At 46.1% G+C, this 23,003-nt stretch overlaps 1 protein-coding gene across 1 annotated transcript in view; it reads left to right on the top strand.

The window, feature by feature from the left end:
• COLEC10 (collectin subfamily member 10) overlaps positions 1–22,639 on the top strand; it is a 29,973-nt gene extending 7,334 nt beyond the window's left edge. Inside the window, exons 2-6 of the mRNA XM_083749420.1 lie at positions 3,515–3,586; positions 6,914–6,985; positions 11,085–11,138; positions 20,635–20,730; positions 21,282–22,639. Of these exons, the coding sequence (XP_083605546.1) occupies positions 3,515–3,586; positions 6,914–6,985; positions 11,085–11,138; positions 20,635–20,730; positions 21,282–21,673 (686 nt within the window). The 3' untranslated portion in view covers positions 21,674–22,639. The remainder of the gene's footprint in view (positions 1–3,514; positions 3,587–6,913; positions 6,986–11,084; positions 11,139–20,634; positions 20,731–21,281) is intronic.
• Positions 22,640–23,003: the final 364 nt, after the last annotated feature.

Here is a 23,003-nt window from a genome sequence, read left to right as displayed (position 1 = left end):
CTGACTTCCTTAGGGCCCGGGACCTCTAAACTATGATTATTCATGGACCTTAAGGTCCTCTGCGGGGCATACCAGGAGAGGCGGTCCCACAAATACGAGGGCCCTAAGCCACAAAGGGCTCTAAAGATCAAAACCAGCACCTAGAGCTGGGAATATTCCTCAGTCTGAAACCCTGGAGAGTCTCTGCCAGGCAGTGTAGTCAACACTAGGTTAGATCAACCAACGCTCTGATAAGACAGCTTCCTACTCATATTTTAATAACAGTCGTCTTGTAACAAGGATGCCTGTGAAATCAACTTTTTGAGTCAGGAAGAAACAAAATCAACTTCAGAGGCAAGTACAGGTTATTCTCAACTCTTTGACTAACCTTCCACATGCCACCTAAATGGGACTTCCAGGCCACCTATGTTCTACAGATGATAGCTTGAGACCCTCTGGTGCAGGTGCAAGGCGCAGAAGTCCCACCCTCCCTGCACTTTATCTTCACAACAATCCTGTGAGGTTGGTAGATTAGGCTGAGGGAGAAAGAGTGCAGGCCCAAAGTCATGCTGGTGATCTTTGTGGTTTCGGCCTGGGTCTTACCCTCCAACTACAGAAGCCCCAAGAGCAGGCAATGAAGGCTAACCTTGATTTTGGCTCGAGCAGACATGCAAGTGCATAAGACAAGAATGTGGCCTCTCTCCACAGCTGATCTGTGCAGCCTCTATGCCTTGGGTTGGCCAAAGGCACAAAGGCAACAGTACTCCCTCAATGTCACTGTCCCTCCTACCCCAGGAAAAGGTATTCAGTAGCATACTGGTGTTGAGATGAGTGGGGTATGTGTGTGTGTGTGCCTCTCTTGGCAGTGCAGTTGCCCTCAGAAACCATTGGGATAATTTATTTATTTAGTCTATTTATTTATTTATTTATTTATTTATTTATTTTTAATGTTGCAATACATATATGAGATCTTTACATAGTGATACATATACATTATATTCGTAAATTCACATTTTCACATTTCATTATGTACCAACATTTTATCCATTTCTTATTTCTTGCCCTATTTCTTGCCCTGTGTCTTCCCTCCACCCGTGTGTGACTTCCTTGTTATTATTTTGTAACTTTATTATTGAGATTGTAATTTTGTATCTTAATAATTAAACATTCAATCTTATATATCTGCTTAGCTTAACTTAAAACTTAACTTTGTGAAATCAGCCTATACATATCAATATATTCTTGTTGGAGCATCTTTTGGTCATGTATTATTCTACACATTTCCATTCCTGTTTGAGATTTTGATTAGATTGCACTCTAATTGTTGCCGTCATTTTGGCTAATTCAGTCATTTCAAAAAATTTACGTTGCCAATCTTTCAATGTTGGTATTTCTTCTGATTTCCATTTTTTTTTTTGCAATCAATAACCCTTGCGGAGGCAGTTGCAAATAAAAAGATTCTCTTCATGTCTTTGGGGATGTCATTTGTTATAATTCCTAAAAGGAATGTTTTTAGCTTCCTACCTGTCAGGGAACTGCCATCGGAGCTAGAGGTCGAGGGAAGGCTCCAGGGGGATGTCGGAGAGGGTCCCAGTAGGGAGAAAGGCAGCCCATCTGCTGGGGAAGGAAATCAGCGTAACACCAGTGGAGAAGGGGGGCAGATGGGGGAATCGGAGAGGAGGCTCCAGGACTCTTCACCGGAGACCAGCGGGGAGAGCACAAGGCCTCCGCTGCCCACACCCTCTCTGCGCAGAAGACTTCCGTGCAGGGAGAGTAGGCGGAGACTTGGCATCAAAGAACTTCTTTGCTGGAAGAAGTTCAAGAAACGTCCACTGACGGATTCTGCCAGCGACTGAGACAGCCACGAAGTGAAGGGCTGTCCAGACAGAAAGGGTTCAACCAGGTAACCTAGCCAGGAGTGGCGGCAACTTACGCACGAGCAACACCAGAACCATTACACTACCAATTGTTGTTTTAAAATTTTTTTTCAGTTCCTTGTGTATATTTCCCCAATTATTATTTTTATTTAATTTTATCACATTCCCACCAGACATGATATAAGGATCACCACTGGGATAATTTATTATGCACCTGGAGAAATGGAGTTCTACTACTTTCCTGCTACCAATCTGCCAGCAAAGTGGGTGCAGGCAGTGGCAGATCTACATTTGGGGGGCCCTGAAGCTTGAACTGTCATGTTGACTAGATGACCCTCATGGTCCCTTCCAACTCCCCAGTTCTGTGAAGACCCCTTCACAACCAGCAACGAGTTGTGGGTAACCACCGTTATCTTCTTCAATGGGGTTGTTCCACGACAGATTGCCACACCTTTACAACATCTGTGCTACCGACTCTCAAGCTTTGGGAATGTTCAAATATAAAGGTAAAGGTAAAGGGACCCCTGACCATTAGGCCCAGTCGTGACCGACTCTGGGGTTGCGGTGCTCATCTCGCTTTACTGGCCAAGGGAGCCGGCGTACAGCTTCCAGGTCACGTGGCCAGCATGACTAAGCTGCTTCTGGCGAACCAGAGCAGCATACGGAAACGCCGTTTACCTTCCCGCCGGAGTGGTACCTATTTATCTACATGCACTTTGACGTGCTTTCGAACTGCTAGGTTGGCAGGAGCAGGGACCAAGCAACGGGAGCTCATCCCGTCGTGGGGATTCGAACTGCTGACCTTCTGATCGGCAAGTGCTAGGCTCTGTGGTTTAACCCACAGCGCCACCCGTGTCCCTTTGTTGAAATATAGACAAAGACAAAAATTAATCTCTCGATTCAATGCGACTTAAACTGGGTCTGGTGTTGTTGTTGGCATCTGTTGGTCTTGGGAGACAATGGAGGACTGTGCCTTCGGGGGTGAAGTCAAGCTGTAGGCAGACTAAAGTCACTTATGGGCCCCCTCTGAGATCAGAGGCCCTGAAGGTTAAATGTTGTTAGGTTCATAATAGATCTACCCCTGGGTGGAGAATTTCAAGGAATAATTTTACACAGCTCTAGAAAAAGGAAATGGGTGAGTTTTGGACCAACAAAAGACACCACAAGAGGGCAGCAAGAGTCAACTCTTGGTACATCTTCAAACTCTGTGTTGAGAGAATGTTCTTTGGAGAGGATAGTTTTCCATGGACAAAAAAATCAATTCAAGGTGGTCATAGTTTAGTCTTTTTTCTTTTGCTGACAATAACAACTTGACTAACACACTGCCAGCAGGGTTGGCACCTCCTCTGTTTGCCCTAATCCTCTACCTTAAACCATAGCTGTCAACTTTCCCCATTTTTTAAGGGAAATTCCCTTATTCCAAACAGGATTCCTTGCACAAAAAGGGAAAAGTTGACAGCTATGCCTTAAACAGTATGCTGGAATGCAAGTAGGAAGACAGCACTCTAAGGCGTCTGATTGTTTCCTTTGCAGCTATGCCTTTACCTGTATCACACCTGACATCAGGTGTGGGGCAGGTGAGCTGTATCATATGACTTATATCATAGTGTCTGTTTTCTCCCTCTCTGCCCACTCACCCAGTGTGTTTGTTTTTGAAGGAGATGAAGGCAAAAAGGGAGACCAAGGAGAAATGGGCAAGCATGGGAAACTCGGCCCCACCGGACCCAAAGGTAAAGGTGTGCGTGGTTATTTGCTGTGCCCTGGAAATGTCTTGGGCCTTCTCCACCTTCCCATATTCATTCCGTCTTTGGGATGCTCTCACAAGTGCTCAGTTATGCCTCTGGATTAATGGAAAAAAGAATAAACTCTGACCCTGCAATCATCATCTCAGGCCCTTTTCTGTGCGCATTAGGATGCAACTTCAGAACGGTGACTTTTCAGCTGTGGCTCCGTGCTTGTGGAATGCTCTCCCCAAACCCGGCACCATCGTTGCTGCCATTATGCACCAGCAAAAACATTTCTTTTACACCAGCCATTTGGCTTTTAATTATCAGTGGCCTCCTTCAGTGGGTGAGATGCTCAAATTCAGCACCAAAAGCAAGAGGAACAATCAAACACACTTCAAGCCTCCCAGATGTTTCCCTTGCAGCCATGGCTGCCCCACATCTGATGTCAGTTTGGTGTGGGGCAGGTGGGCAGGGCTTGTGGAGAACAGCCTCATTGGCCAAGCTGAATGGGCCTACTGAGACTTGAGAGCAGCCTTCACATCCTGGTGCCTTCCATTGGCATCGTGTGGACAGGGCCACAGGGGTGGTTGCCCTGGGCGCAAAATTCTTAGGGGTGCAAAATTTCAAGATGGAAAATAGTATTTAAAAAAATAGCGCACCCTCCCCCTCACACAGTCAACCTCCCAATATTTGCGTGGATGGACTGAGGAATGGATTTGGGTGACAGCCAGTTGCTAGGGTGCCCTCTGCAGGGCTTTAGAAAGATACCCACTCCTGACCAACCCTCCATTCGTCTCTCTGGTGTGCTTGACGTTCATGGGGCACTGCGACTGCCACTCCGGTAGGTTGCCAAGCTATTGATACTTCCTTCCAGCCTATCAGCAGTGCTCCGCCCTGCTCTGTTACCCCCTTGCCAGCTGGTGCCAGCGACAACATGGAATAGGAAAAGTTCGTGCCAAGGGAGAATGAGTGTCCCCGCCACACCAGAATATCTGCAAAGGGAAGCTGATTCTGGCTCTGTAGAGGAAGCTGTTGATCTCTGGGGGAGCAATACTCGTCTTGCCCCGGACTCTGGCAGTCCATGCTACACCACTGGGCCAACAACATCTGAAGGACACCAGGATGAGGAAGCAGCTTGTTTAGAAGAAGCAGCTTGCCACATGTTGAGATGCCCCACAGTGGAGACAGAAAGGGATCACACATCAAATACATTACGCATCAAGGTGTGGGGAGGAAGTGCCACAGTTTGAGCTATTAGGAAGTAGGATAAAATAGGGCAGAGGGTGACCAAAGAACATAAGGTGCTAAACAGGCCATTTATTGTACCAATGGCCCCCATGCCAGCTCCGTAGGCTGGCTGTGGACTTCAGCGTAAAATTTCGCGGCAAAATTGCTTCGTACTTTAGACAGCTAGTTGGGCGCAAATAATGGCCATATAAATTCTGTCCACACATTTATAATGGCCTAAACGCTTCAGGTTTTTGATCAGTAAGATTTTACGACCGAAATACGTTCAATGCGCAGCTATAATAAAACACTCTCTGGTGCAACGCTGCTTCATATTGCAAAAACGGGATTTGACGTCAGGTGGGGGGAGATAGGCTGCCTGCCATACACATTTATTGGCTCTTAAAAGAACCTAAATTGCCGCCTCTACAAAAACAGGGCTGCTCCATTTATTCACGTGGTTTGCAGCTTTAGGAGATGCTAAAGGAAGACGCTGGGACATTCCTCTCATGGGTTGTGAAACTAAGGCCCCGTCTGCACTATATGTTTAAAGCAGTATCATACAGCTCTTGAACAGTCTTGTCTTCCCCCAAAGTATTCTGGGAACTGTAGTTTGTTAAAGGTGCTGAGAGTTGTGAGGAGACCCCTCTCTCCCCCCGCCAGCCTCACAGAGCATAGTTCTCAAAGTGATTTAGCAATCAACCCCTCCTCTCAGGAAACCCAGGAAATTATGAGGGGGGGGGGCGGGTAGAGATCTAACAGCTCCCAGCACCCTGAACATAACACAGTTCACAGGATTCTTGCAGGGGTGGAGCCATGACTGTTTAAAGTGGCACGATACTACTTTAAAGTACAGTCATACCTCGGGTTAAGAACTTAATTCATTCTGAAGATCCGTTCTTAACCTGAAACTGTTCTTAACCTGAGGTACCACTATAGCTAATGGGGCCTCCCGCTGTCACTGCACGATTTCTGTTCTCCTCCTGAAGCAAAGTTCTTAACCTGAGGTACTATTTCTGGGTTAGCAGAGTCTGTAACCTGAAGCGTCTGTAACTCGAGGTACCACTATATAGTGCACATGGGGTCTAAAGTATATTTTAAAAAGACATAGAGCTGCCATGAAGTGGGGCAACCATCCCTGCATCAAGGTCTCCCTTTCCCCCTCCAGAAACACAGCCATCCTTTGAAATTCCCACTTATCCAGTTTTTGCAAAGGGTGGCGCAAGACTTTTAATCTCATGGGGTTTGCTTCCAAGGAGGCATGAATAACAGCCTTCCCAGCTTGGTGTCGTCGAGATGCTTTTTGGACTAACAACGCCACCTTGGCCATTGGCAATACTCCTTTTACACACACACACACACACACACACACAACCTGAGCATCATCATTATGGCAAGCACATTGCTGGTAATCAGTAAGCCCTAGAGGGGCTTGTGGATTAAGACTGTCACATTCTGGTTTCAGCATCGTCCTTAAAAAGTAAAAAAAAAAAGCTTTATGAAACAAAAACATAACAAAACCAAAAAACGATGCCTCCAGTCTCCTCAACTGGGAACTTTTAGTTTGGCAAATAAGCTTTGAAATTTCATACTGTTTCTTCTGCAAGAGTGCCGGCGGCGGGTGCGCAGAGCCATCTGCTGCCAGTCGGCTCAGAACCTCCAGTGCCGGTGAATCAAAGACAGTCCCTCTGTTGGATTGGGCTCTCAGAACATATGGGAAACCTACTGTTCGGCTGGGAAACAAGGGAAAGCATGAATGTTCACAGCTTCAGCTCTACAGATGGCTTCAGCGTCATGGCTGAAGCCTTGGCTCGCTGGAGGAAACTAAATGTCCCCACTTCTTAAAAAAAAACAGTGTTGTTGTTGCCACCACCACCCCTTAAAGGGCCTCTGAGCGACAATCAGAAATGTAACAAGGGAAATCTTTCCCATCACTGCACTGAGGAAAGATTTGCCCGATGAATTTCTGCCTGTCACACGGCTATTAACTAGAACAGCAGTCCTCTCGGAAGAAGGCGGTAAGGTCATCTACTTACACAAGGTCATATGAAAATGGCGTGAGAATGAATAAAACGGGAACTTGTTGTGGTATTTCCTTCACAGGAGACAAAGGAGCTGCTGGCGATATTGGCGACCAAGGGATCATGGGTAAAATTGGACCGATTGGCAGAAAGGGTAGGTTTGCCTTTAATACTTTTGGAATGTGTTGTGATGGCGCAGAGCAAAATGTGGAACATCTGCTATTTACGCTTCCCAAATTAAACAGATGGCTTTTATTGCCAAAGAAAAAAAGAAAAAAGAAAGTTGTGAATTACATTAGGTCTTATGCCTTCAACCCATGACTGGCAGAGTAGAAGACCTGAGATTTACCAGGGTTGCCTAAAAGTTTTTGAAAATACATCTTATATGAATTCATTTATTCATTTCTTTGGAATTTCTCTGCAATGGTCAAGCACACAGTGACCATTCATGACACCAGTGATTGACAATATCACACTCTTTGCGTGTTCATACCCAGAAACCTCCCCCCTAAATAAATTCACACTTGACTCAAAATTTTGGTTTGGTTTTTGGCAGAATTTAGGCCACAACTTATTGATTACAGAAAGTGAGTGGTTGAAAAGGCTCTTGTTTGACTAGTTCCCTGCCACGCAGGTAACGCTGACTCAGGGCACCAGCATAGGTCAGTCAAGGGTGAACACCCATAGAATCATAGAATCATAGAGTTGGAAGAGACCACAAGGGCCATCGAGTCCAACCCCCTGCCAAGCAGGAAACACCATCAGAGCACTCCTGACATATGGTTGTCAAGCCTCTGCTTAAAGACCTCCAAAGAAGGAGACTCCACCACACTCCTTGGCAGCAAATTCCACTGTCGAACAGCTCTTACTGTCAGGAAGTTCTTCCTAATGTTTAGGTGGAATCTTCTTTCTTGTAGTTTGGATCCATTGCTCCATGTCCGCTTTTCTGGAGCAGCAGAAAACAACCTTTCTCCCTCCTCTATGTGACATCCTTTTATATATTTGAACATGGCTATCATATCACCCCTTAACTTCCTCTTCTCCAGGCTAAACATGCCCAGCTCCCTTAGCCATTCCTCATAAGGTATCGTTTCCAGGCCTTTGACCATTTTGGTTGCCCTCCTCTGGAAACGTTCCAGTTTGTCAGTGTCCTTCTTGAACTGTGGTGCCCAGAACTGGACACAGTACTCCAGGTGAAGTCTGACCAGAGCACAATACAGTGGCACTATTACTTTCCTTGATCTAGATGCTATACTCTTATTGATGCAGCCCAGAATTGCATTGGCTTTTTTAGCTGCCGCGTCACACTGTTGGCTCATGTCAAGGTTGTGGTCAACCAAGACTCCTAGATAAGGGGAAAGCCGGGCACAGGCTAACTTCACCACCCAAATGTCCCTCTAGACTCAGGCACGGGCACAACCCCCTCACAGGGGTTTACCAAACCATCGAGTCCCTGAATTCCTTCACGTACGGATGGCGAGAGCGTTCGCCCATCCCTATCACCTGAACCAGAGCCTATCTGCAACCTTACAAGTTGTGATGATTTGCTACGCAGCAGGCAAAACTAAAATGGCACCAGCCAATTGGGGAAAACTCCTGCCGTGCCCCTGTCCCAACAACAGACAACACACAACGGCATAGCAAGGTCAATTGCATAGCCCTAAAAGTAGGGAGGGGTGGGCGGGTGTTCTGAATGCATACGCCGAAAGAGGAAGCTCTGGGTAACATGCATGGGCGTAAATAGGTCCCTCAAACCATTTAGACTGCATCCCATTGGCCAGATTGTACCCACCAATTAGGTGTTGTGGCTAACCAATTGTACCCACACAACACAGGGTGTCGGTTGTCCAGGTCTCACCACAATACATGCCCTCTTTAAGGGAGGACCCAATTTGCTAGCTTCAGTGTGCTAATTTAATACCTGTGGTCAGAGAGAAACTCTTGGTATCGGTTGAATCCTAAATTAATAGAATCAAACTAGCTAACAATGCCCATTCAGCACACTCAAGCTGAAGTATTCCTCTGAAGGTCTTCTCTTAGAGAGCGGGAACTTTAGAGCCACCAGTGGCATGTCCCAAGAGAGGTCCTGCTGTTTTCTGAACTTTGTGATTTTCCATGTATTCTGCCCCCTTTCCCTATAGAGTCCTTAAATGGGTTCCCTATAGGTAGGAGAAAACAACAGAGGCCAACCAGAGTATATTAAGAAGCAAAGTGGTTAGTAAGCCTGATCTTTATTCAAGGAACTGTTGCAACTCACCACACACAGGAGGGAGGAGAACCGTGAACAACTTTTGAAATTGTCCACCCTGTAGCCCAAGACCACTCCCCCAAAATCATACATACATCACAGAAGGAGGCGGTCTGCAGCAGAAATCCTGCCTGCCAGGATACCTGAAAATGGTCACTGACTGCATTACCTGGGCAGCCTGGCCATTCTTTTGTGATGGTTAATACTTTAGTCCCCGAATCCAGGTCACAGGCTCACCCTATTCAAACACAAATACGCCCTTAAAGACAGGATTTGCAAGCAAAAAGACAATGGGAAGGCTTTCCCCATTTGCCTCCCTTATTGCAGAGGAATATTTGAGGTTAAATGAGTCAAAATGACTTCAGGATTGCTCCCCCATACTATTTCAGACACATGGTTCATATATTTAGATATGTGTGCATTTATGGATATTTATTCTGTATCTGAGACCTTGAAATTTATTCTGTATCTGAGACATTAAAATTCTTATAACGCATACCAGATGTGCCTCCCTGCTTGCCCTTTACAGCAAGAACTGAGCAGGAAGAGGAAGCAGTTTCTCATGCACTGTGAATTTGTGAGGGAATATTTACAGAAAGCTTTCGCAGGCACCATAGGAGGTGCTACTGAGCTTCCTCATACCACCAGGCACCACATTGACAATCCTCATGTCAGAGACAAACCAGACGTGGCTCTAAGCAGGTACAACAAACCACATCTGTCTTTCTTAATAAATTAATAGTATGCACTGGGGTGGGGGGCAATTTCCTACAGAACACCTGTGCATCTGTGGTGCCATCCTCCTTGGGGGACGCCTTTAGAGGTACGCTTGGCACTTAAATCATCTTTCATGTCAACAGAAAGCCTATTAGTTCGCCCAGGCATTCGTAGGTTGGTCGTTTCAGGAATGAATGATGCCTGTTTGTAGTTTGCAAGGATTTGTAGGGGTGCTGTTTGTTTGTTTTTTAAAAAAAGAATTTCTGATTTTAATTACAGGTGTTTTTACCTGTTTTTGCACTTCACAGATTTCAGGTTTGTAATCATTTTAATGAGATTTATCTCATGGCATAACGCCATTGTACTCTACCCTGAGATCAGTTCTGATGAAGGGCAGGTTCGAAATACCTTAAATAAATGACAAATAAATAAATAAATGGATACTCCTATTGGGCAAGTGGGACATTTTTACCCCAGGGCTAATAACAACTGGGGGAGGGTTTATTTTTTTCTGAGGTTGCAACAAGAGGGGAAAAAAACTCCCCATCCCACACACTGAGGTTCCAGCAAAAAACAACAACAACAAACCTTCCCACTAGTGCCTGCTATTAATATTTTAAGAAACACAGGTGTGGTTTGCAGTCATGACACATTTAGCAACCTGTCGGGTTTTGATCGGGATGCTTCAGAACACTTCAGCTGGAAACGATAGCGAGACTCCCAAGAAATGGCTGTGTGTGTGTGTGCACATTGCAAGCAATTGTGATTCTCTCACAATACCCAAATCAACTCTTCGAAAAACTATTATCGGTCTCCATTACTTGCTGCTCATGCATGCAGGAAGGCAGTACCAGGCGCCATCCAGCCACGAAGCCTCTGAACTTTTAATGGGTCAGCTATTAAAAGCTCCCAGCTTTGTCCACTAAAACAAAAGCCCGAAAGAGCTATTCCATGTGTGTTTACTCAGAAATAAGTCTCACTGTGTTCAGTGGAACTTACTCCCATCCAAACGGGCCGGTAGGGTTGAAGCAGACCTGTTTAATTTGGCACATCCGCTTAGTCCTGTATCGGGAAAGCTTTTAATGTTTGATGTTTTGCTGTGTTTCTATTATGTTGGGAACCTCCCAGAGTGACAGGGGCAACCCTATCAGATGGGTGGAGTATAAGTAATAAATTATTATTATTATTATTAGCCCTGTCCCTCTTTCAAACCCACTCAGCAAACATTACTCAACAGAGCAGTTCTGTTTTCTTATGTGTACACCCTGTGTTTTCTTCCTTTAATCAGGTGACAAAGGACTGAAGGGGTTATCTGGTGTATCTGGAGGAAAGGGCAAAGCAGGTAGGCCGTTTTGATTTATTTTTGGCTTCCCAAGCAGCTCCTGTCTGCGGGCAGTGATTCCATAGGTGCGTGTAAGCCAGGGATGGTAGCTCTCCCAATCTGGCCACCCAGCTTCCATCAGCCCAGTTAGCCTGGCCAATGGTCAGTGATGATGAGAGTTCATACCGTCCAACATTCCTCAGGTGAATATAGAGGCACTTCTCACTCCCCACAACTGAAAAATACACACCAACAAATACAGTCATACCTCGGGGTGAAATAGCTTCGGGATGAGTATTTTCGGGTTGCGCTCCGCGGCGACCCGGAAGTAATGGAGCATGTTACTTCTGGGTTTCACTGCTCGCGCATGCGCAGACGCTCACGCGCATGCGCGGAAGCGGCGAATTGCGACTCACACACACGTAGACGCACAGACGTTGGTTTCGTTCGCTTCAGGATGCGAACAGGGCTCCGGAACGGATACCGTTCACATCCAGAGGTACTACTGTAAACTTTAGAAAGAGACAATATCAGACGCGGACACACAAAGCATTTAAAAATAAAATCAAGACTCCTTATGCTCCACTCTGCTTCCCTTGTTTTCCTGCCCTCTGCCTGGTCCTCATAGTCGTAGGGCTGGGCCTCAGTGGCTACAGCCTCCCTTCCTCCTCCTTGCCCACTCGCCAGCAACTGCTACAAGTTGCCCACGGGAGGTGGCCAGCGGCAATGGCCAGGGAGAGGCAATGGGATTGTCAGGAACGTTCCTTCCCAGAGTGAGAGCGAGGGCTCTGAGGACTGAGGGGGGTGGCAGGCAGAAATAGATGGAGGCTTGCTTTCTTCACATGCAGAGAGTGAAGTGAGTACCTCCCATCCGGGAATGCAGGCTGTAAATTTTCAGGACAGCATAAGGCAGGCAGAGGGGCCATGGCTCTCAGACATGTTCTCAGGGGAAGAGGGGCAAACTGGACAATCTGCTCCTGAGTCTCCTCGTACTAGGAGGATGGGCAGAGTCCAGACTTGGTGTCAAGCCCACAGAAGGAGGAGCAGCCAATGGGGTGTATCCTGTTGGAAAAGAACCCACCCTTCAGTGGGCTCAACTGACCCATCTAGTGAGGAAGACTGAGCTGTGTGCTCTGACTAAACTACTGTGTAAAGGTAAAGGGACCCCTGACCATTAGGTCCAGTCGTGACCGACTCTGGGGTTGCAGTGCTCATCTCGCTTTATTGGTCGAGGGAGCCAGCGTACAGCTTCTGGGTCATGTGGCCAGCATGACTAAGCCGCTTCTGGCGAACCAGAGCAGTGCACGGAAACGCCGTTTACCTTCCCGCCCGAGCGGTACCTATTTATCTACTTGCACTTTGAGGTGCTTTCAAACTGCTAGGTTGGCAGGAGCAGGGACCGAGCAACGGGAGCTCACCCCATTACAGGGATTCGAACCGCCGACCTTCTGATCGGCAAGTCCTAGGCTCTGTGGTTTAACCCACAGCGCCACCAATAAATCTGAAAGTTATAAAACTACCAGCCTGCCATGTCTTGGTGTGAGAGGGAGGTCATAAATCCTGACAGGGATGCTCCCTCGCCACCGCTTAGGGCAAGCGCCAGCCCCTTCTCCTCCCCGAGCTCAGCAGTGGCAGAACTGGAAGGGGCAATAGGGACATTCCAGGATCAAATCAGAAGCTGGGGTGGCTTTTGCAATTCCAGGACTGTCCCAGGAAAATTGGGGGACTTGGGAGGGTTTGGGAGTTGTGGTCCATCAAGAGAGCTACAAGTTCCCCATTCCTGGTGGAGGAGAACATAGGAAGCTGCCTTAGACTGAGGGGTAGCTTCTGTACCATAATAAAAGACAAAAGTGGAAAGGACCTAACAGAAGCAGAAGACATCAAGAAGAGGTGGCAAGAATACACAGAGGAACTATACCAGAAAGAAATGGATGTCTCATATACCCCAGGTAGTGTGATTGCTGACCTTGAGCCAGACATCCTGGAGAGTGAAGTCAATGGGCCTTAGAAAGCACTGCTAATAACAAGGCCAGTGGAAGTGATGATATTCCAGCTGAACTATTTAAAATTTTAAAAGATGATGCTGTTAAGGTGCTACACTCAATATGCCAGCAAATTTGGAAAACTCAGCAGGGGCCAGAGGATTGGAGAAGATCAGTCTACATCCCAATCCCTAAGAAGGGCAGTGTCAAAGAATGCTCCAACTACCACACAATTGCACTCATTTCACACGCTAGCAAGGTTATGCTTAAAATTCTACAAGGCAGGCTTAAGCAGTATGTGGACCAAGAACTCCCAGAAGTTCAAGCTGGATTTCGAAGGGGCAGAGGAACCAGAGACCAAATTGCAAACATGCGCTGGATTATGGAGAAAGCTAGAGAGTTCCAGAAAGACATCTACTTCTGCTTCATTGACTAGGCAAAAGCCTTTGACTGTGTCGACCACAGCAAACTATGGCAAGTTCTTAAAGAAATGGGAGTGCCTGATCAACTCATCTGTCTCCTAAGAAATCTCTATGTGGGACAAGAAGCTACAGTTAGAACTGGATATGGAACAACTGATTGGTTCAAAATTGGGAAAGGAGTACGGCAAGGCTGTATATTGTCTCCCTGCTTATTTAACTTATATGCGAAAGGCTGGGCTGGATGAATCCCAAGCCGGAATTAAGATCGCCGGAAGAAATATCAACAACCTCAGATATGCAGATGATACAACCTTGAGGAAGAGGAATTAAAGAACCTTTTAATGAGGGTGAAAGAGGAGAGCGCAAAATATGGTCTGAAGCTCAACATCAAAAAAATGAAGATCATGGCCACTGGGCCCATCACCTCCTGGCAAATAGAAGGGGAAGAAATGGAGACAGTGAGAAATTTTACTTTCTTGGGCTCCATGATCACTGCAGATGGTGACAGCAGTCATGAAATTAAAAGACGCCTGCTCCTTGGGAGAAAGGCGATGGCAAACCCAGACAGCATCTTAAAAAGCAGAGACATCACCTTGCCAACAAAGGTCCGTATAGTTATAGCCATGGTTTTCCCAGTAGTGATGTATGGAAGTGAGAGCTGGACCATAAAGAAAGCTGATCGCCGAAGAATTGATGCTTTTGAATTATGGTGCTGGAGGAGACTCTGGAGAGTCACATGGACTGCAAGAAGATCAAACGCATCCATTCTTAAGGAAATCAGCCCTAAGTGGTCACTGGAAGGACAGATCATGAAGCTGAGGCTCCAATACTTTGGCCACCTCATGAGAAGAGAAGACTCCCTGGAAAAGACCCTGATGTTGGGAAAGATGGAGGGCACAAGGAGAAGGGGACGACAGAGGACGAGATGGTTGGACAGTGTTCTCAAAGCCACAAACATGAGTCTGACCAAACTGCGGGAGGCAGTGGAAGATAGGAGTGCCTGGCATGCTCTGGTCCATGGGGTCACGAAGAGTCGGACACGACTAAATGACTAAACAACAACAAAGCTTCTGTCCATCTAGCTCTACAGGCCTCAGCAATCCTGGGTCTTTAATCAGGGACCTTTTGTCTAGTCCTACCGGGAGATGCCAGGGATCAAACCTGGGATCTTCTGCACACAGAGCAGAGACTCAGCCACTGAGCCACAGCCCCTCTCCAGTGTGTAGTGTGGTGTAGTGGTTAAGAGCGGTGGATTCATAATCTGGGGAACTGGGTTCGCGTCTCCGCTCCTCCACATGCAGCTGCTGGGTGACCTTGAGCTAGTCACACTTCTCTGAAGTCTCTCAGCCTCAGAGTGTGTTTATTGTGGGAGAGGAAGGGAAAGGAGAATGTTAGCCGCTTTGAGACGCCTTCGGGTAGTGATAAAGGGGGATATCAAATCCAAACTACTACTACTACTACTACTACTCTTCTTCTTCTTCTTCTTCTTCTTCTTCTTCTTCTTCTTCTTCTTCTTCTTCTTCTTCTTCTTCTTCCTCCTCCAGTGCTTTGTCCTTCCGACAGGCTGTCCCCCCACCCCTTTTGCAATCATCTAGCTTGTGAGGATGCCACACTTGACTGAGTGTGTTATAATATTTAGCCATTCAATGGTGTGTTTAAATGTTCAAACCACTCCACATAAAGTGCTTTCTTCTAATCCTTTCATAGTCCGGAGAAGCAGATGAGTATTATTATCTCTCTAGTCAAGGTGGGATGGGTGAGTTCAAACAAAAATCATGGAAAGGGCGAGGCTTTCTGATTTGTTTTTCTGTTTCTTAGCTGCTATGCTGCATCATGCACATTGTGCGCACTGTGTTGTACACTGATCTGAAAACATAAGAAGAGGCCCGATAGATCAGACCAAAGGTCCACCCAGCATCATGAGAACATCCATCCCAGCATCCTGGTCTCACGTTGGCCAACCACATGCCCATGGGAAGCCCACAAGCAGGTCATGCACACAACAGTAATCTCCCTCTCATGATGCCCATGGAGGTATTATTCAACTAGGGACATAGGTGGTGCTGTGGTCTAAACCACTGAGCCTCTTGGGCTTGCCGATCAGAAGGCCGGCGGTTTGAATCCCCACAATGGGGCGAGCTCCTGTTGCTCTGTCCCAGCTCCTGCCAGCCTAGCAGTGTGGTGTAGTGGTTAAGAGCAGTAGTCTCATAATGTGGGGAACTGGGTTCGCATCTCCGCTCCTCCACATGCAGCTGCTGGGTGACCTTGGGCCAGTCACACTTCTCTGAAGTCTCTCAGCCCCACTCACCTCTCAGAGTGTTGTGGGGGAGGAAGGGAAAGGATAATGTTAGCCGCTTTGAGACTCCTGAAGGGGAGTGAAAAGGGGGATATCAAATCCAAACTCTTCTAGCAGTTGGAAGCACGCCAGTGCAAGTAGATAAATAGGTACCGCTGCGGCGGGAAGGTAAATGGCATTTCCATGTGGTCTGGTTTCTGTCACGGTGTCCTGTTGTGCCAGAAGTGGTTTAGTCATGTTGGCCGCATGATCCGGAAAGCTGTCTGTGGACAAACGCCGGCTCCCTTGGCCTGAAAGTAAGATGAGCGCCATACGGACTTAACCATCCAGGCGTCCTTTACCTTTTACCTACCAAATGTGCAACGTATCTGTGGAGAAGGAGGAATGAAGCCACCATACAAGCCGTGTTCCTTGACATTTGCACAAAGAGATGATGGTCTGCAAGGGGGCACAACGTGCATTTGTAGGATTAGGCATCTCTTTGCAGACCTTGGGTTTTAAAAGCAAAGGTCAGAGGTTAAGGTCAGAGGGTGTCGGAAGCAGCGACAACAGTAGGGTTCCACTCCCTCTCCTTCTCTACTTTGAATGGAAAGTGAGTGGAGAAGACTTTGGCCCAAGTTCAGCAAGTTTGGGTCCAAATAGGGGTGCCGACTTAAATAAAATAACGGGGGGGGGGGAGGTATGCCCTACCCTGCACAATCAATCACATGACACAGAGCACCCACAACATATGAATGGCGGTGCCCATCAACTTTGGGGGGAGGGCAAAGACCTCTTCGGCCCCCCGGAGTTGGCTCCTATGGGTCCGACTAAATATTATTTATTCAGTTTCTATTACTCCTTTCCTCCCAGGGCAGTGAACAGCAAAGCAGTCAAACAATAAAAGCCATTTAAAAGCATAAAGAATGTCCAAGAGCATTTTAAAAACAGCCACGCACCCTCGCAGCTAATAATTTCAAGGCTTGCTGGGGACAGTATATTTCCGCCTTTAAAAGCCTAGTTTGAACAGGGTTGTGTTTGAATCCCTTCTGGGTTTTAATGAGGGAAGTAGACACACTTCACTGGGAAGGGCATTCCACAAACAATCCCACCACCAAGAAGGCCCCGTCATGGTTCAGCAGTAACCAGGCAGCAGCCAGTGATGGCACCGCCAATAATTCAGCGCCTGGAGTTCCATTGTGGAGAAAAAGGAGAGATAGAAAATAAATAAATAATAAATAAATAAATAAATAAATAAATAAATAAATAAATAGTTATATACAAAACCCCAGGTCAGTGATGCAACATTAAAACCTGGCACACATTAAGTCCTGATTTCTGTTATCTTAACACACTGAAAACTTTTGTTAAAGAAAGACATAACTCTTTTTTATTTTTGTCACACAAGGGCTTTTCTGTTCTAAATCCAGTTTTTTTCCTTCTTAAGGGCACCAAATTATTTTTTAAAGCACATATTGACATTCTCCCTAAAGCAGAGAGAGTACTATGCAAACAAAGGAAAGATATTGCATAACGTAACTCTAATCCTTCTCCTTTCAACAGGGGAATTAGAAAGAGTTCAGGAGTACAGGTTGCCGGGGTGTTTTCGTTTTGGCCTTTTTTTTGCCAGGCCCAAACAGAATCCAAGGCCAGTTTGCAAGGTTGAATATTTTGGGTGTTTCTTGCCAACCCAGCTGAAGCACGTGCTGAGGACTAAAGCAGTCCAGCGAAAAGGCCCTCAGCATTTTGCAACAAGCATTCATCCCGAATGCATGGCTGTGATAAACTGTGTGTATTACAGTATGCTAATAGGCTCTAGCTGCAAGATGACAGAAGCCCACTAGACAAAACAGCTGCAAGAGAGGGCAGTTACCAAAGAGTCGTCAGTACCAAAAACTCTACAGCAGTGTCCCCCAATCTTGGGTCTCCAGCTGCTTTTGGACTACAATTCCCATCATCCCTGACCACTGGTCTTGCTTGGTAGCCATGATGCGAATGCTGGAGACACAAGTTTGGGAAGCACTGCCGCAGAGGAAGAGTGAGGAACCTTTGTCCTCCCCGAGATGTTGCTGACGTGAACTACAACTCCCATCATCCCTGGCCATTGGCCATGCTTGCTCAGCCTGATGGGAGTTGTAGTTCAGCAGCAACATCTGGAGGGGCAAAGGTTCCTCACAGCTGCTGTAGCATGTGGTCAGTAACAGTGGACAAAAGCCACCCCCACAAAAAAAAGAAATTACTTGCTCTCCTGTAGCCTCACCTGACTCTAGCAGACAGAGCAGCAAAAGTCAGCAGAACGCAGGTTGAGATTGCAGGTGGCAGAAAAGCAAATGCGCTTTCTGCATTTTCCTCCATAACAGCTTGCCTATTTTCCCAGCCCACAAAAAAAAAGTATTTTTATCCTCCCTACTCCCACAGGAGCTTGAGGCAGCTTGCATTAAAAACACGACTGTAAAATAATCACGTTGAAACCTATAAAAGACAGAGGACACACAGCGGCAATAAACATGCTTTTGCCAAAACATTGACTAATGCTGCTGGGCTGCTGCGGGAGACAGGCCCACGTTAAAAGTTCTGCCATATTTCAAGTCAGAGGCCTGGTTCATATATAATGAAAAAGCATGTTTTCCATTATGTGAACATGCTGTGATGAGCATCATGTCTGCAGGTCCACCCCCCTTCACATTCCAGAGGAGAGTGGAAGTTTTTGCTGCTACTGCTGCTGTTGTTATGGAAGCCACAGTTTCCTGTTACGTCCAAACATTTGTGAGAACAAACCAGAATCAAACTAGCCCTATTCAGGCTTTCACTTCCAAACATGCAAAGAGGCCCTTTGGAACGTGTGTGATTAATTCTGCGCCTCTCAATGACATCAAGTACACTAGAAGTATTCCCAATCCAGTGTGTCGCTTGCTGAATCTGAAAGGAGCAACAGAATTTCCGACATGGGGGCAGGAATTCTGGCCAATCAGGGTTTTTGTGATAACTCTGCTGTGATGGTAGCCTCCTTCAGACTTGCCCAATCACGTGTAGCCTCAGGACAGTGTCACCAAAGGGGCAGAACTAGCCCTGCACATTCCTTCAGGGCCCTTGGCATTTCAGGCTGAGCACCTGAACAGGGCTCCTTTGGCTTCCGAGTCTGGTTTGCGCCCTCACTAGAGTTTAAACAAACCATAGTCCCCTGACAAAATGTGGAACCATGAGTTGTTTAAAACTGGAAGCAGGAGCTTCTGATCTCCCCCGGTGGGTAAAAGAGAAGAGTGTGGACATGTTAGCTGGAGCCTCATCACGGCTCATTCCCAGTATGATGCTCATTCCTGAATTAAGAAGCAATGGCTGAATAAGCCAGGATTGTCCAGATTGTCCCATTGCACATTCTACCCCTGACCTTCCAGTGTTAAACAAAAAGGGGGCTTCCGTGTGCATTTGACTGAACACCCTTAGAAGTATTATAATGATTATTTCAATTTCTTAGCTGTCCTTCGCCATAAGGTCCCAGGTTGGGTTGCAACAATTTAAAAATGCAATATTAGAAAGGGTTTGAAACAATTTGCAGTCACAAGATGAGTCTGGATCCTAAAAACATGATTATCAGGTGTCAAAGAATGAGGTTAAAAAGGTGCACACTCACCATACAACAGAAACTCCACACTGAAAGTGCTACATGCATTGTCCTGTCTAGAGGCAATTCTACAATTTAGGAGCTGCCACAGGGAATGCCTTTTCCAGGGACACACCCACCCACGAAATTCTGAGTGTGGTGAAACTACCACGATGGCCCCTTCTACCAATTTTAGCGCCCAAGAGGGTCTGTAAGGAAGGAGGTCTTACAAATGAGGACCTTCTGTTATAACGGTTCCCAGTCTCAAGACTGCTTCTAAATGCAAGCTTTGTCCTCTGCTTCACAGCTCATGGTTTGGCTGGGAAAATGGACGGCATGCTACAACAAACTATGGCTTAGCTCAGTGTGGCACAGTACCAAAATGGCATGGGAGGAGCGAGGCGGCCTCTATTTCCCTTCCCAGAGCCTGCATGCTTCTGCATTCATGCTTCTGAGCCATAGTTTGGCTTTGCGTGGCAAAGTCCCCTTTGTTGTTGTTGTTTAGTCGTATCTGACAATTCATGACCCCATGGACCAGAGCACGCCAGGCACTCTTGTCTTCCACTGCCTCCTGCAGCTTGGTCAAACTCATGCTAGTAGCTTCGAGAACGCAGTCCAACCATCTCGTCCTCTGTTGTCCCCTTCTCCTTGTGCCCTCCATCTTTCCCAACATCAGTGTCTTTTCCAGGGAGTCTTCTCTTCTCATGAGATGGCCAAAGTACTGGAGCCTCAGCTTCGGGATCTGTCCTTTCAGAGACCACTCAGGGCTGATTTCCTTAAGAATGGATAGGTTTGATCTTCTTGCAGTCCATGGGACTCTCCAGAGTCTCCTCCAGCACCATAATTAAAATGTCCCCTTTAACCTTAGTTAAAGGTTAGCCAACATGTCTCCATGCTTTGGGTGCTGCAAATGGTCAGTGCAATTCCATGGGATGAACTCAACTAACTCATTTCACTAGTGGAAATCAGCACAAGGACTTCCAGTCATGCAACAGGAGTTTTCCTCCTTTCCTTTGGGCATTACCCGTGCAACCCCAAACTGACTCAGGCGAACGGGTTGTGAGAACCTTCAGAGCAGCTTGCATGGGGGAAACTCCTTCCCGGGAGTTGTGTGGGGCATCAGACCACACCCAGGTCCTTCCTGACTTTATCATATGTATATTTGTTTTAAACAGCTATGTAATGCTTACCCAATTTGATGCTTTGGGTATTTGATTATATACCTATATGGGGTTAGGTGCTGTCTGTGACTGCGGGAAATATCGCAAAGTCGTTGGACAACTGGACATCAACGTTGCTCGGCTCAAGAGTTCCATCAAGTTTGTGAAGAATGGTATGTTTCATTTCCTTGGTTGTAAAACTGCCATTTGGGAAAGGTGGCATAAAAATGTAATTAGGCACCAGGCAAAAACATACCTCTTCTTCCACGCCTTTGGCTAATTAATCAACTTATGGCCTTTTAAACTGTGGGTGAGAATTTATTGCTTTTGTTTGTGACTATACCATAGCCTTTTATATACTGACCTTTTATGTTCTTCCACATCCGTTTAATGCTTCTAACCCTTCTATTACATTCTTTTAGCGTCTTTTAGACTACAATAGTCTTTTATAAATACCTTCTATTTTAATAATTTTAGCTTTCCAAAAAACATTTTACAGATTTTAAATGATTGTTCCCCACCCTACTTATGCTGGTCTATGACCATAATAAATATTTGATTGATATGTATCTTTTTGTTTTTATATTGTAAATCTCCCTGCTATCCTCAGATGAACGGTCGTGTAGAAATTTAATAAATCACAACAATAATGATTCGGGGCTTTTGAGGATATCCTGAAAAAGTCTGCTTTGTTAAAACAGGCTTTTTGTTTTTCTTCTCCAAGTGTTAGCAGGTATCAGGGAAACAGAGGAGAAATACTATTACATCGTACAGGAAGAAAAAAGCTACAAGGAAGCGCTCACTCATTGCAGGATCCGAGATGGGGTTCTGGCGATGCCGAAGGATGAGGCTGCCAACGCCGTGATCTCTGACTATGTATCCCAAAGTGGCCTCTTCCGAGTCTTCATTGGCCTGAGCGACATGGAGAACGAAGGGCAGTTCGTGTATGCCGACCGTACTCCATTGCAGAGCTACAGCAATTGGAAGGAAGGAGAACCTCAAGACACCTCCGGGCAGGAAGACTGCGTGGAAATGCTCAGCACCGGGCAGTGGAATGACACGGAGTGCCATCACATGATGTACTTTGTCTGCGAATTCCCAAAGAAGAGAAAGTAGGCACCAGAGGGAATCTGTGATCACCCTGTGCTGGTCAGCTATTGAACTAAGAGTCTAGGAGAGGAATCTGCTTCCAATACACCAGGCATACAGAACTGGTGGCCCTCCATAAATTGTTGAACTCCAAATCCCCTCATCCTTATGTTGGCTGGGGCTGATGGCCCTTGGAGTTCAACAAACTTTGGAGGGACATTAAGAACGACACTATAATTTGGATATTTACTACTCAATAAATCTTTTAGTACTGGAGCTTGAGATCTGGGCCTTCTGCTAGGTCTCTGCATTATCTTCAGACACAGCATCCTAAGCTGTTGCCTCTCATCCTTTCTCCTTGCTTCCAACATCCGGAGCTCATCCACAGGCCTGATTATAGACAACCACTGGCAAACCCAATGAGTGCCAAAGTCACAAGAGATAGAAGAAAGGGCATCCTTGATGTATGCATGTCCTTATCTGGCACCAACCCTCAGAATACTTACAGGCCAGGCCTAAGCAGCTTTTCTTGGGGGTACATCCCATCAATAGGACTGAGGCTTGGTCTACACATATAGAAAAATGAGAATAGAATACAGCTTCAGAGAGCAGGTAGTGAAGTTAATGCTTATGAATTTAGGAACTCCAGCAAATAGAGAACCAGTGTAACAAGTAAAGATCTGGTTTTCTGTTTGGAGGCAGGATTGATTTTGTTTTTCTACACGGAAGCAATCAAAATTATTATCCCTTACTGGCTGTAGCACAATCTGTTCTACCACCACAACTGGAACTCATTCCCCTGCATGTTGGTTCCAGCGTAAGTATATTTAGGACTTTACCCTTCCTCCGACACAGCAGCCTGGCTGCTTCTGATAAATTTCAGTGCGATGTCAGTGAGATTATTCCTGGGGCTTCATTTCTCATGCCGTGTACTATATCACAGAATTGTTGTCAAGGTTAAGACACAATAAAGACTATGTTGTACTGCACGATAAGTAGTCCTCTATAGAAATCCCACTTCTTCTTCTTACAATCACCTAAAAAACAGGCACCCACCTCCCACTTGTCTCCCTGTTCCAACTAGAGATGGAGGAGAAATTTTATTCAGTTCACATTTCAAGGCAAAGCAACATACTTCGCATTTTGCAAAACAATATGCAAAACTAAAACACTCCCAAAATTCACACTTCTCCGAATCTTGCAGCGCAGTTTTCCAACCAAGCGATGTGTACAAAAATGCATTTATACTGGCATAAAAAGTGTGCATATTTATATACTGGTGAAAATAACACAAAAAAAATGTGTTAGGGGAAATTGCTTTGACAATATGTATACAGCAGTACCTCCGGTTACAAAC

The sequence above is a fragment of the Podarcis gaigeae genome (genome assembly GCF_964106915.1).
Source record: "Podarcis gaigeae genome assembly, chromosome: 7".
Lineage (NCBI taxonomy): Eukaryota > Metazoa > Chordata > Lepidosauria > Squamata > Lacertidae > Podarcis > Podarcis gaigeae.
Note: the sequence above shows the minus strand (reverse complement) of the source record. Positions and strands in the feature narration are given on the sequence as shown.